This window comes from Mercenaria mercenaria, chromosome 19 (genome assembly GCF_021730395.1).
Source record: "Mercenaria mercenaria strain notata chromosome 19, MADL_Memer_1, whole genome shotgun sequence".
NCBI lineage: Eukaryota > Metazoa > Mollusca > Bivalvia > Venerida > Veneridae > Mercenaria > Mercenaria mercenaria.
The window spans coordinates 18,650,861-18,663,499 of NC_069379.1; the positions used below are offsets into that span (position 1 = coordinate 18,650,861).

At 36.9% G+C, this 12,639-nt stretch overlaps 1 protein-coding gene across 4 annotated transcripts in view; it reads left to right on the forward strand.

The window, feature by feature from the left end:
- LOC123542332 (zinc finger protein 492-like) overlaps positions 1 to 2,531 on the forward strand; it is a 56,696-nt gene extending 54,165 nt beyond the window's left edge. For 2 of the 4 annotated variants that reach the window (XM_045328136.2, XM_053531507.1), the window contains exon 10: positions 1,130 to 2,523. In XM_045328136.2, coding sequence (XP_045184071.2) covers positions 1,130 to 2,334 — 1,205 coding nt within the window. In that variant the 3' untranslated portion in view covers positions 2,335 to 2,523. Of the gene's footprint in view, positions 1 to 1,129 lie in introns of all 4 variants that reach the window. The other 2 variants (XM_045328138.2, XM_053531508.1) reach the window with 2 other exon arrangements.
- Positions 2,532 to 12,639: the final 10,108 nt, after the last annotated feature.

The window sequence follows — 12,639 nt, forward strand, 5'->3', positions numbered from 1 at the left end:
GCCCGAAGTGGGTCCCATTTAGGCAGTCCTGTTTTCGGAATTCAATGTTTATATTAGTATACTGACAATTGTTTTGTTGTGTCTGTAATGATAGCGTGTATATGACTTATATTACTCTACAAAACAAGTGTCAGTATACTGATATAAGCATTGAATTTCGAAAAAAGAACTGTTTAAACAGGCCCCACTTCCAGACAGTCAAGCGCTTTTAAAAACTCACCATTTTCAAGGAACTGTTACACATGTTTGTTTTGATGCATTTGTAATAGCGTGCGAGTGTTGAAATTTCACATAATTTAGTGGAAAACAGTTTTCAACGATTATTTATTTTTATTTCTTTACAAATGGCTTTCATTTTCAAAGGGGGACAACTTTTTCAGAATATTTTCAGTACGGGACAGTACGGCAGAACATGTAATGGTCAGGTAAAATATTGGTAACGATGTTGTTCGTTTATAAAATATTTCTGTGTTTTGGTGATATACTCCTAAACCTTAACTTTTTGATAGATATATTTTTTGCCATTCCTCACCACAAACCCTTTTGGCCGGGGATACCAATTCATCGAATTTGTTTGTTTTACCTGTAAGGTCAAAGCAAGTAACCCCTGAGGACACACTTGGACACCAATGATTTGCAAGATCTGTTCATGTCTGGTCCAAGGATTGTAATAACTTAAATATCATCACAGGTTGTACAGATATGTGCAAGATTCAGGCCTAAAGCTGAATGTCGATTAAAATGTTGCATGTAGAATTTTCTTAAATTGAGAATATATAAAATGTTGCATGTAGAATTTTCTTGTTTAATTTGAATCAATCAAAAATTGGAAATACAGGTAACAAAATGTGGTACATTAATCATAAATGGCAACTAGACCACAGTGCCACTATAAAAAGATGTTAATTTGGGAAAGAGATGCTTGTAAATATTTTTGCTGGTGGTACTATAACACATTATTTTCATGGTATGCCATTTTGGAAAATTATCTAGATTATGTAAAAATCCCCCATTTGTTTAAACATGACCAATCTTCAAGGAAACTTGGTGACTGTAGACCTAAGCAGAAATGTATTTTGGCAACTACTTGTGGGTGTATTTTCATAATTATGTCTCATTTCTGTTGTAGAGATGTTCCCATGTGTGTTCTGCAAGATCTGCTTCAGTGGAGCAGTGTTTTGTGTTCGCCATCTGGTTAGAATGCATGGAAAGGATAAGTTGACTGCAGCTGACATTCAGGTGTTAGATGAATGGCTCAGGATGCATGATCAAGCACATTATCAACAAAGATACACTGTGAGTATGAAGGGCAAGCTGCATATTGAGCAGCATAACAAAAAGATATTAGACAAAAATCCAGTTCAGCAACATGTTACGGATACTGTACAACAGAGGAAACAAAATGGAGAAAGACCTTACAAATGTGACATCTGTGATAAAGCATTTACTAATAGTCAAAATTTGACTACTCATCAGATAATACACAGTGGGGAGAGACCTTACAAATGTGACATCTGTGATAAGGCATTTACTGAGAGTTGCAATTTAACTAGACATCTGAGGATACACAGTGGAGAGAGACCTTACAAATGTGACATCTGTGATAAAGCATTTACTAATAGTCAAAATTTGACTACTCATCAGATAATACACAGTGGGGAGAGACCTTACAAATGTGACATTTGTGATAAGGCATTTACTCAAAATGGTGCCTTGACTAAACATCAGAGGATACACAGTGGAGAGAGACCTTACAAATGTGACATCTGTGATAAGGCATTTACTGAAAGTGGTGACTTGACTAAACATCAGAGGATACACAGTGGGGAGAGACCTTACAAATGTGACATCTGTGATAAGGCATTTACTGAAAGTGGTCCTTTGATTAAACATCAGAGGATACACAGTGGAGAGAGACCTTACAAATGTGACATCTGTGATCAGGCATTTACTACAAATGGTAGTTTGACTAAACATCAGAGGATACACAGTGGAGAGAGACCTTACAAATGTGACATCTGTGATAAGGCATTTACTAATAGTCACAATTTGACTACTCATCAGAGGATACACAGTGGAGAGAGACCTTACAAATGTGATATCTGTGATAAGGCATTTACTCAAAATGGTGCCTTGACTAAACATCAGAGGATACACAGTGGGGAGAGACCTTACAAATGTGACATCTGTGATAAGGCATTTACTCAAAATGGTGCCTTGACTAAACATCAGAGGATACACAGTGGAGAGAGACCTTACAAATGTTACATCTGTGATCTGGCATTTACTCAAAATGGTGACTTGACTAAACATCAGAGGATACACAGTGACTGAAGACCTAGAACAAATGCGACATCTGTGATATTATAAAATAGAGAAAAGTTGAAACTAACATTTGTGGTATGGCATATGATAGTTTTTTTTATGAATTGAAAATCATTTATTTAACAGGATTTATCAATATCTTGTTTGCAATGATTTTTATTTGTCAACACCAAAACTGTTAATGGTCAAGTATATAATTTGATAAACGTTTTTTCATAATTGAAAAATATTCAAACACTTATTATGTTCGACTTTTTCATATTGAATACCTGAAAAAATATAGGGGAAGAAACAAAGAGTAGTTGGAGCACAGCAACGCCTGACTGATAAACAAACTTGTCAGTTCAATGAATACAAAAGTTAAAAAAGGGGCATAATTTTGTAAAAATGTGAAACAGGGTTATGGAATCTGCACAGTGCTTATTACCATGTGACAAAGGACAAGTATTTGAAGTTTCAATCCATTCCCATTAGCGGGTACTGAGATACCAACTGCTAAGTTGAAAAATGGGCATAGTTTTGTAAAAGTGCAAGGTAGAGTCATCATGTGATCAGTGAACCTTTGCAGTGCATGTCATTTTCTTAGTCGAAAAGGGGGGATGATTTTCAAAAACGCAAAATAGGGTTATAGAACCTGTGCAATGCGGTTTAACACAGTAAATAAGTGTGTGAAGTTTCAATCCATTCCCACAAGTGGTTACTGAAAAACCAGCTTACATACAAAAACTTAACCATATCGTGATGCCGACGCACGGGCGTCAATAGCTCTGCTATTCGTTGAATAGTCGAGTTAAAATGAACTTGACTATACATTCTAGGATACACATTGGAGAGAGGCCTAACAAAATGTGTCATCTGTGATATGACATTTCCTGATTATGACCGCATGACTGAAAATGAGAGGAAACAGAGTGGAGTGTGCATTAAGAAATTAATACATCATTTATGGTACTCCAGTTGTTCATTTTACAAAATTCAACACCAGAGAATACAGTGGCGGGAGACCTTATAAATGCGTCATCTGTGATAAGGCATTAAAATACTCAAAATGATCATGACAGTTGACTAATCATTAGAGGAAACACAGTGGAGAGAGACCTTACAAATGTGACAGTGTAATAAACCATTTACTAAAATAGTTGTAAAGAAAACGTCAAAGGGAGACCTTACAAATGTAACATATCATGTGATCAAGCATTTACCTTAAAAGTGGTGGATTGACCAGTCATTAGACGGTACACAGAGGACGCTCTGTGACAAGTGACATCTGTGATGAATCATTTACTCAAAATTATGACTGATAAATGTTGAGAAATCTAGTGCGAAAGGGGACCTTTAACAGTCATGGCATCAGGTCTGTGATCAATTGCTTTACCAAAGAAAACTTCTCGTCACACCAGATCATAGGTTTTGTTGTGTTGGGTTTAACGTCCCACCAACACAATTATAGGTCATATGGCGACTTCCAATCTTAAGAGGATGGAGATGCCCCTCCATGCAGTATTTCGTGACTCGAATAGACGTACTGACCTTTCTTCCATAAGCCAAATTCGCCCTGGAATAGGCACTAACACACATTAGTGAGCGGGCTTGATCATAGGATGTGTACAGTACTGATGTGGGCTAAGCCTTATGTGACATGAATTATTTCATGACTCGAATAGGCCTACGCCCTTTCTTTCGTAAGCCAAAATTCAACGCCCTGGGATAGGCACCAACCCGCATTGGCGAGGGGCCTTGATCATAGTATGTATAGTGAAGTGGGCTAAGCCTTATGTGACATTTATTGCAACATATTTATGCCCCCCCCCCCCCCCCCCCCCCCCCCCCCCCCCCCCCCCCCCCTCTTCGAAGAAAGAGAGGTATATAATGTTTTGCAGATGTCGGTCGGTTTGTAGACCACTCCGTTTCCGGATGATAACTCAAGAACGCTTGGGTCTTGGATCAGGAAAGTTGATAGGGTGCTTGATCATGACCAGCAGAGGATCCCTAAAGATTTTGAGATCAAAGGTCAAGGTCACAGTGACCCGGAAGATTTGAACGGTTTCCGGATGATAACTTACGAACACTAATAATTGGGCCTAGGATCATGAAAATTGATCTATATTGAGGTTGGTGTATGATCAGCAAATGATGATGACCCCTATTGATTTTTAGGCCAGTAAGTCACATTGACCAGGAACAGTTTAACGGTTTGCAGATGATACCTCAAGAACACTTGGTTCCAGGATCATGAGTTGATAGGGAGGTTTTTCATGACCCATAATGATTTCGAGGTCAAAAGGCCAAATGTCGGGACACATTGACCCAGATTAGTAAAACTGTTTCCGGATGATAAGCCAAGAACGCTTGGGCCTAGGATCATGAATGTTGATAGGGAAGTTGGTCATGACCGGCAAAGATCCTATGTCAAAGGTGAAGGTCACAGTGATCTAGAACAGTTAAAACATGTCCGAGCAATAACTTGAGAATGCTATGGCCTGGGATGATGAAACCTAATAGAGAGGTTTATCATGACCAGCAGATAACCCCTACTGATTTTTTAGGTCATAGTTCATGATCATTTTGACCTTTTATGCACAGTGACCAAATAATTTATGCTCCTTGTGCAATTACTGACATTTGGTGTTCTAGGGGATCTTGTTTATTTTCGAAATAGACTTTGACTAAGCACTATAAGCATCCTGATAAAAATTATAGTAAGTGATGAGAAAAATAATTTTAGAAATAATCCTAAGACAATGAAACATTTGTTTCTATTATCTCTAGTGTGTAAAGAACTTTAAGGATGATGACAGTTTTTGTATATCTTGTTTAGTAATTATATGTAATTAGCTTAGCTTACATTTTGTATTTTGGCCATGGGGTCACCAAAATAGTTAAAACGAGCTGTTTGTAAAGCAAGAATATCCCCCCTTTAACATGTTTAATATTTTTGTCCCGTGATCACAATTACCTTGAACCTTGACATACTAACCTCTAAAAACAGTATGATGTTTTTAACTTTGAATATACTGGGGCAAGTGGTTCTTAACTTACTGAATGAAAACTCGTCAGTTCAGGTCCCTTTGACCTTGGTTTTCTACTTACCCAAACAAAAATATGAGTCTTTCACTTTATTAAGCCCAATCATGCTACTGAGTTTGAATGTCCATTATGGGGTGATTCTTGAGTTACTGTACAGAAATATTCTTAATGTTTAGGTCCCTATGATCTTGACCTATTGACACTAGAAACAATAGGGGTCACCTACTTAAAAATTCAAGTCATATTAAGTTTGAAGGTTCTGGGTCAAGTGGTTTTCAATTTTTTAAAGGGAAACTGTTTTCACTATTTGTGACCTTGACCCTTGATTTACTGACCCCCGAAAACATTAGAGGTCATCTTTATAAGCCTAGTGATGCTGCCAAGTTTGAATGTTCTGTTAAGTGGTTCTCGGTTTTCAAGGTTCCGGTCAATGTGACCTTGTCCTATTACCCTATAAGATGAAAGGTTGATCTACTTTCGAAGCCCGATAATGCTACCAGGTTTGAAGGTTTATGTACACAGACGGAAACTGTTTTCAATGTCCAGACCCCTAGCTGTGACTGACCTTTTGACCCAAAAAGCTATAGGGGTCATCTACTTTATCAACCTTAATGCTTTCCAAATTTGAAGGTTATGGGTCAAGTGATTCTCACAGTTGCATTGGGCAGAAACCGTTTTCTTGTGTGACCCGAAATTGTTCAAGCAATCGGTGAAACTCGGTGAGCATGCAGAACTCTTCTTTTTGTTAGCTCACCTGAGCACAAAGTGCTCAGGGTGAGGTATTGTGATCGCTCACCGTCCGGCGTCCGTCCGTCCGTCCACACTTTCCTTTAAACAACATCTCCTAAACCAACAGGCCAATTTTGATGAAACTTCACAGGGATGTTCCTTGGATGGCCCCCTTTCAAAATTGTTCAAAGAATTGAATTCCATGCAGAACACTGGTTGCCATGGCAACCGAAAGGAAAAACTTTAAAAATCTTCTTCTCAAAAACCAGAAGCCCTACAGCTTAGATATTTGGTGTGAAGCATTGCCTAGTGGACCTCTACCAAATTTGTTCAAATCATGACCCTGGGGTCAAAATTGACCCCGCCCCAGGGGTCACTTGATTTTACATAAGAAAATCTTTAAAAATCTTCTTCTCAAAAACCAGAAGCCTTAGAGCTTAGATATTTGACATGTAGCATTGCCTAGTGGACCTCTACTAAATTGTTCAAATCATGACCCCGGGGTCAAAATTGACCCCGCCCCAGGGGTCACTTGATTTTACATAGGAAAATCTTCAAAAAATTTCTAAAAATAAACCAGAAGGCCTAGAGCTTAGATATTTCACATGTAGCATTGCCTAGTGGACCTTTACAAAATTTGTTCAAATCATGGCCCCCGGGGTCAAAATTGACCCCGCCCCAGGGGTCACTTGATTTTACATAGGAAAATATTTAAAAAATCTTCTCAAAAACCAGAAGTCCTAGAGCTTAGATATTTGACATGTAGCATTGCCTAGTGGACCTTTAGTAAAGTTGTTCAAATTATGACCCGGGGGTCAAAATTGACCCCGCCCTAGGGGTCACTTGACTTTACATAGGAAAATCTTCAAAAGTTTTCTAAAAATAAACCAGAAGGCCTAGAGCTTAGATATTTCACATGTAGCATTACCTAGTGGACCTCTACAAAATTTGTTCATATCATGACCCCCTGGGTCAAAATTGACCCCGCCCCAGGGGTCACTTGATTTTACATAGGAAAATCTTCAAAAATTTTCTAAAAATAAACTAGAAGGCCTAGAGACTAGATATTTGACATGTGGCATTGCCTAGTGGACCTCTACAAAATTTGTTCAAACCTGGTCCCCCGGGGTCAAAATTGACTCCGCCCTAGGGGTCACTTGATTTTACATAGGAAAATCTTTAAAAAAAAAATTCTAAAAATAAACCAGAAGGCCTAGATCTTAGATATTTGACATGTAGCATTGCCTATTAGACTTTTACAAAGTTTATTCAAATCATGACCCCTGGGGTCAAATTGACCCTGCCCCATGGGGTTACTTGATTGTACATAGAAAAAATCTTCAAAATTTTCTAAAAATAAACCAGAAGAGCTTAGATATTTGACATGTAGCATTTCCTAGTGGACCTCTACAACAAGTTTTCAAATCTTGTTTTTAAAGTTACTTAAAGAAAATTTCAACTATATTTTCTCATAATTCTTTTGATTGATTTCTATTATGATCTTTTGACCTTGAAGACTTGTCCTTAAGTGCAATGATAATAGGTGAGCGATATAGGGCCATCATGGCCCTCTTGTTTGTTGTAGCTGTATCTTTATTATCTAAAGAATGTTGCATTGTAGTAATATAATATCTGCATATGAAAACCATCATTTAGAGTTAAAATGTTATTGAACATAGTAAAATAAATAAGTATTTGATGAACTGCAATTTAAATTTGATGGCCAAATTAATTTTGTTTTTCATTTTTCTCTGTAGTGAATGAAATTCTGATATAGACATGTACTGTTGTCAGTTTTCTGTACATGCATAAAGATTTTTGTTTTTTTAAAGTAGTGAAATTTTAATAAAGGTGTCATTTTATCGTTTTAAATTCTATTTTGTGTTACGTTTTGCTGATATTGTTTGCCGTGTTTATGCATTACAGTCAAACCTGTCTATAAAGACCACCCTTGGGAGAGCAAAACTGTGGTCTTTATTCACAGGTTAGAATACACTGTAAATGTTAAAATGGGAAACAAAACATGTGGTCTTTAGAGCCAGGTGGTCTCTGTTCAGAGGTGGTCTTTAACACAGGTTTGACTGTATTGTTATTGAATGTCTGATGATTATGAATTAAATAAATTTCTAATATTAACTGATTTATTTATTTCAAAATTTATTTTAAATGGAAAAAAATATTTTGAATGCATGCCACTTTGCCATTATAGTTGTCCATACATTGATTTACAAAATCGAGAAGAAATGATATGCCTGTACATTTATGTCCAAACTAACAAAAATGAAAAGTATATATTTATGTCCAAATCAAGAGCAATAATAAATAGATTAAAAGGAGACAATATATATTGAAATATCAATTTATAAAATCATTTTTATATGCCCGTCTCTGAAAGAGCGGTTCATATTAGGGCGATTCCAGAATTAAATGTGTGTGTGTCCGTGGAGACCGATTGGTACCTCATTTTTCCCACCTTTCATTCACACTCGTGTATTCTGACTGGCATGTGACGCGTATATTTATTTTTTGTTATGCCACGGACATAGTTTCAGAAATGAAATCGAGGCAGGCCGAAAGGAAAACATGCGTGAAATGAGTAAAAATCTCTGCATGAATATCACTTTTCCGAAAAATTAGTCGATTTTTTTCCATGCTCTCACAAAAACTTAAAGCAGGCGTACAGAATCCTCGTGCAATTCCACACAAAATCGTATATTAATAAATAGTACCGATTTCTTTATCTGATGCCGACGTAAATAACATCTGACACAGGTAGCCGATTCGGAATTTTTTACAAGAAAATACGTAAGGTTAGTTACTACAGTATTACGTAGATGGTTTCTTTACTAATATGTGGCCTACATGTATTTGAACTATTTAAACTGTTGCGCACGTTGTCTGTCTATTTTTCTGTCGAATTGTTCGGTTAAATCGCTTATGTATCAATGCAAATCTGCTGCCTTACCCTTGCATGATAGTAAAAGGCGACTAATAGGGTCTTAACACTTGGTTTTGCAGTAACTCTGTTGTTCCAGCAGGTATGCAAATTTTGATTCCATACCTCGTGTTTTTATTTCGATGTAAATGAGATGTGGAACCAAAATATGTAGTCTTGTTTGGCGCCATATAACCTATACCGTGTTGAGGTGCCGTAAAAATCCAAATAAATCAATGCAAAGTTTAACTGGAACAAATCGCGAACATCAATTTCTTTGAAATACTTGCATGATTTATGTTGAGCATGATACAAACAAAAGCCGTGTTTATTTGATATGCAAGGTGAACTTAAAAATCATATTTTGCCCCCAGATTAAAACAAATGTTAGACAAACCTATCATAAATAACTGCATTTTTACTCCTATTAAAGTACATGTATTAATGACAAAGCCAGCAAACTTTTTAAAACTTCATTTAGGTTGTAAAAAATAATTGACGTGCGAAATATTTCATATCTTTTCCGAAACATTACCTGCCTTGATTATTTCTTTCGTACGTTAAACGGTATGTGGCCAAGAAGATCACAAGTTGTTAGTTTCGCGTTCAGCCATTTAAAGGCACTGAGCTCCAGATTTTCACTTAAAGTTAGGTCATATTTTAAACATTAGAACACGAGGTTTGTCCTAATCGGTCTTAAACTGCTAAATTAAGAGAAAAACATGCTCGAGTCGGGAATTGAACCCGGGCTGCCACGGCGATAAAAACTTCCCTGCGGTCTTGACCAATACACCACGATGGAATATTTAAATAGATATGAAGCTTTATGATTAAGGTAGATTACCTCCAGTATCCCGTTATTTTGAATAGAAAAATCGCAAAAAAGCAACTAATTCTTAATATGTGTTTCTATAACATAATCTGTCATTAACTAAGTTTAATCAAAGCCTTGAGATGTCTGGTGGGTGCGGGTTTTGCTAAATTTATTCTCTGTTTAAATGCCAATCTATAAATATACATGTATGAGAAACAAATACAAATGTACCTCATATCTAAGATGAACTTTGCCTGACCTTACATGAACTCATCTAAATTGCCAGCTGGAAGTCAGTGATGTAACATGGGCTGGAATACCTTATCATTGATAGGTCTTGTATAATCTAAATGGTCAGTGTGAATTCATGGATAGAGGTTGAAGAAATGCTTGATCATTGATAATTCATCCGCCTTGTTTATGAATGGGACTACTTTGTGTTGCACATGAACATCCTTTGGATGTGATTTGGAATCAAATAAGATGCTATATGATTATCAGAAATACACTTTAACTTTGGTAACGGGATAAACCCGCAACCAAAAACTTTCTTGAGAAATATAGCAATAATTTTCTGTCTATTTTTTTTTTCCTTTTCTTTTTAGCCCACCATCATCAGATGGTGGGCTATTCAAATCACTCTGCGTCCGTGGTCCGTCGTCCTTCCGTCCGTTAACAATTTCTCGTTATCTCATCCCAGAAACTAAAGGGGGGATTTTGACCAAACTTTGTCAGAATGGTGTATTGGTACCCTAGTTGTGTCTCCTTAAAATCAGACTGGTTCAACAATTTTTAGTGAGTTATGGCCCTTTGTTTATTTCTATAATTTACATAGATTTATATAGGGAAAAACTTTGAAAATCTTGTCCAAAACCACAGGACCTAGGGCTTTGATATTTTGTATGTGACATCATCTAGTGGTCTTCTACTAAGATTATTCAAATTATCCACCTAGGGTCAAATATGGCCCCGCCCCGGGGGTCACATGGTTTACATAGACTTATATAGGGGAAAACTTTGAAAATCTCCTTGTCCAAACCACAAACACCTAGGACTTTGATATTTTGTAATGTAACATCATCTAATGGTTCTCTACCAAGTTTGTTCAAATTACCCCGCAAGGGTCAAATATGGCCCGCCCTGGGGGTTACATGGTTTATATAGAGACAAAAGCTTTTAAAATCTTCTTGTTAATAACCTACAACATTCAAATTTGGACCACATGTATGGTTTTAAGTGGCAAGACGAACCTTTACATGAGTTGACCTTGATTTTGACCAAGTGACCTACTTAAACATTTCTGTAGCTACAGCCTTCAAATTTGGACCACATGCATAGTTTTCTGCACCAAAAAAACTTTGACGTTGACATTGACCTAGTGACCTACTTTCACATTTTTGAATGTACAGGCTTCAAATTTGGACCAAATGTATAGTTTCGTGTTCCGAAATGATATTTGACCTTGATTATGACCTAGTGACCTACTTTCACATTTCTAAAGCTACAGCCTTCAAATTTGGACCACATGCATAGTTTTGTGTACCGAAACAAACTTTGACCTTGACATTGACCTGGTGACCTATTTTCACATTTTTTGAAGATACAGGCTTCAAATTTGGACCACATGCATAGTTCTGTGTTCCGAAATAAAATTTGGCCTAGTGACCTACTTCCACATTTCTATATCTACAGGCTTCGAATTAGACCACATGCATAGGATTGTGTACCGAAACAAACTTTGACATTGACCTAGTGACCTACATTTTTTAAGGTACAGGTTTCAAATTTGGACTGCATGCATAGATTTATGTTCTGAAGTGAAATTTGACATTGATTTTTGACCTTTCACATTTTTCAAGTTACAGCCTTCAAATTTGGACCACTTGCATAGTTGTGTGTACCGAAATAAACTTTGACCTTAAGATTGACCTAGTGACCTACTTTCAAATTTCTCAAACTACAGCCTTCAAACTTGATGCACATGCATAGTTTTGTGTACAAAGAACTTTGTCCTTGAAATTGATATAGTGACCTACTTTCACATTTCTCAAGCTACAGCTTTCAAATTTGGACCACATGCACAATGTTGTGTATGGAAATGAAATTTGACCTTGGGCTAGTCAGTAAGTCTTGAAATTTGGAACATTCAAAAATGGAACATTGGTGGGCGCCAAGATCACTCTGTGATCTCTTGTTTTTTTGTACACTCTGGGGATCAGTGTCTTTTTCGGGTAGGAAAATAAAAAATTATGGGTGCTATGGTTTGTCAAAAAGTGCCTTCCGATCACCCCATACCATTAATTCTGGAACTGTCCTTATATGAACAACATCAAAAAGCATGTCCTCTCTCCAAGACGAATAGTTTTCATTCAATCTTTACCAAACTTTGTGTCAATGTTTTTGGGCATTATATCTCGGCCAGGTTAGATAACAAGCAAAATCTCTCCAGGCATTCTTGGGATATGTCCCTTGAATTACTCTTCGCAAATTTAGCTTTGTCCGCTTTCCTGAGGCAAACAGTTTTCACCCGATCAGATGGACAACGGGGGTTATAGCATAATACATCCCTTTAGGCATATAATAAAAAAATGACAGATCATCTGAAACCAGTTGGTGGAAGTTCGCCTGGATAGTCCTGTACCAAAGTTGTTCGAAAGAATTTTATTCCATGCATATTTGGTTGCCATGGTAACAGAATAGTTTTTAAAAAATCTGATCTGAAAATCGCTGGATTTTAAAATAGTTTGATGGAAACATTACTTGAGCAACACTCTAAAAGGCTGATCTGTTGAAAAAACATGTTGGCTAG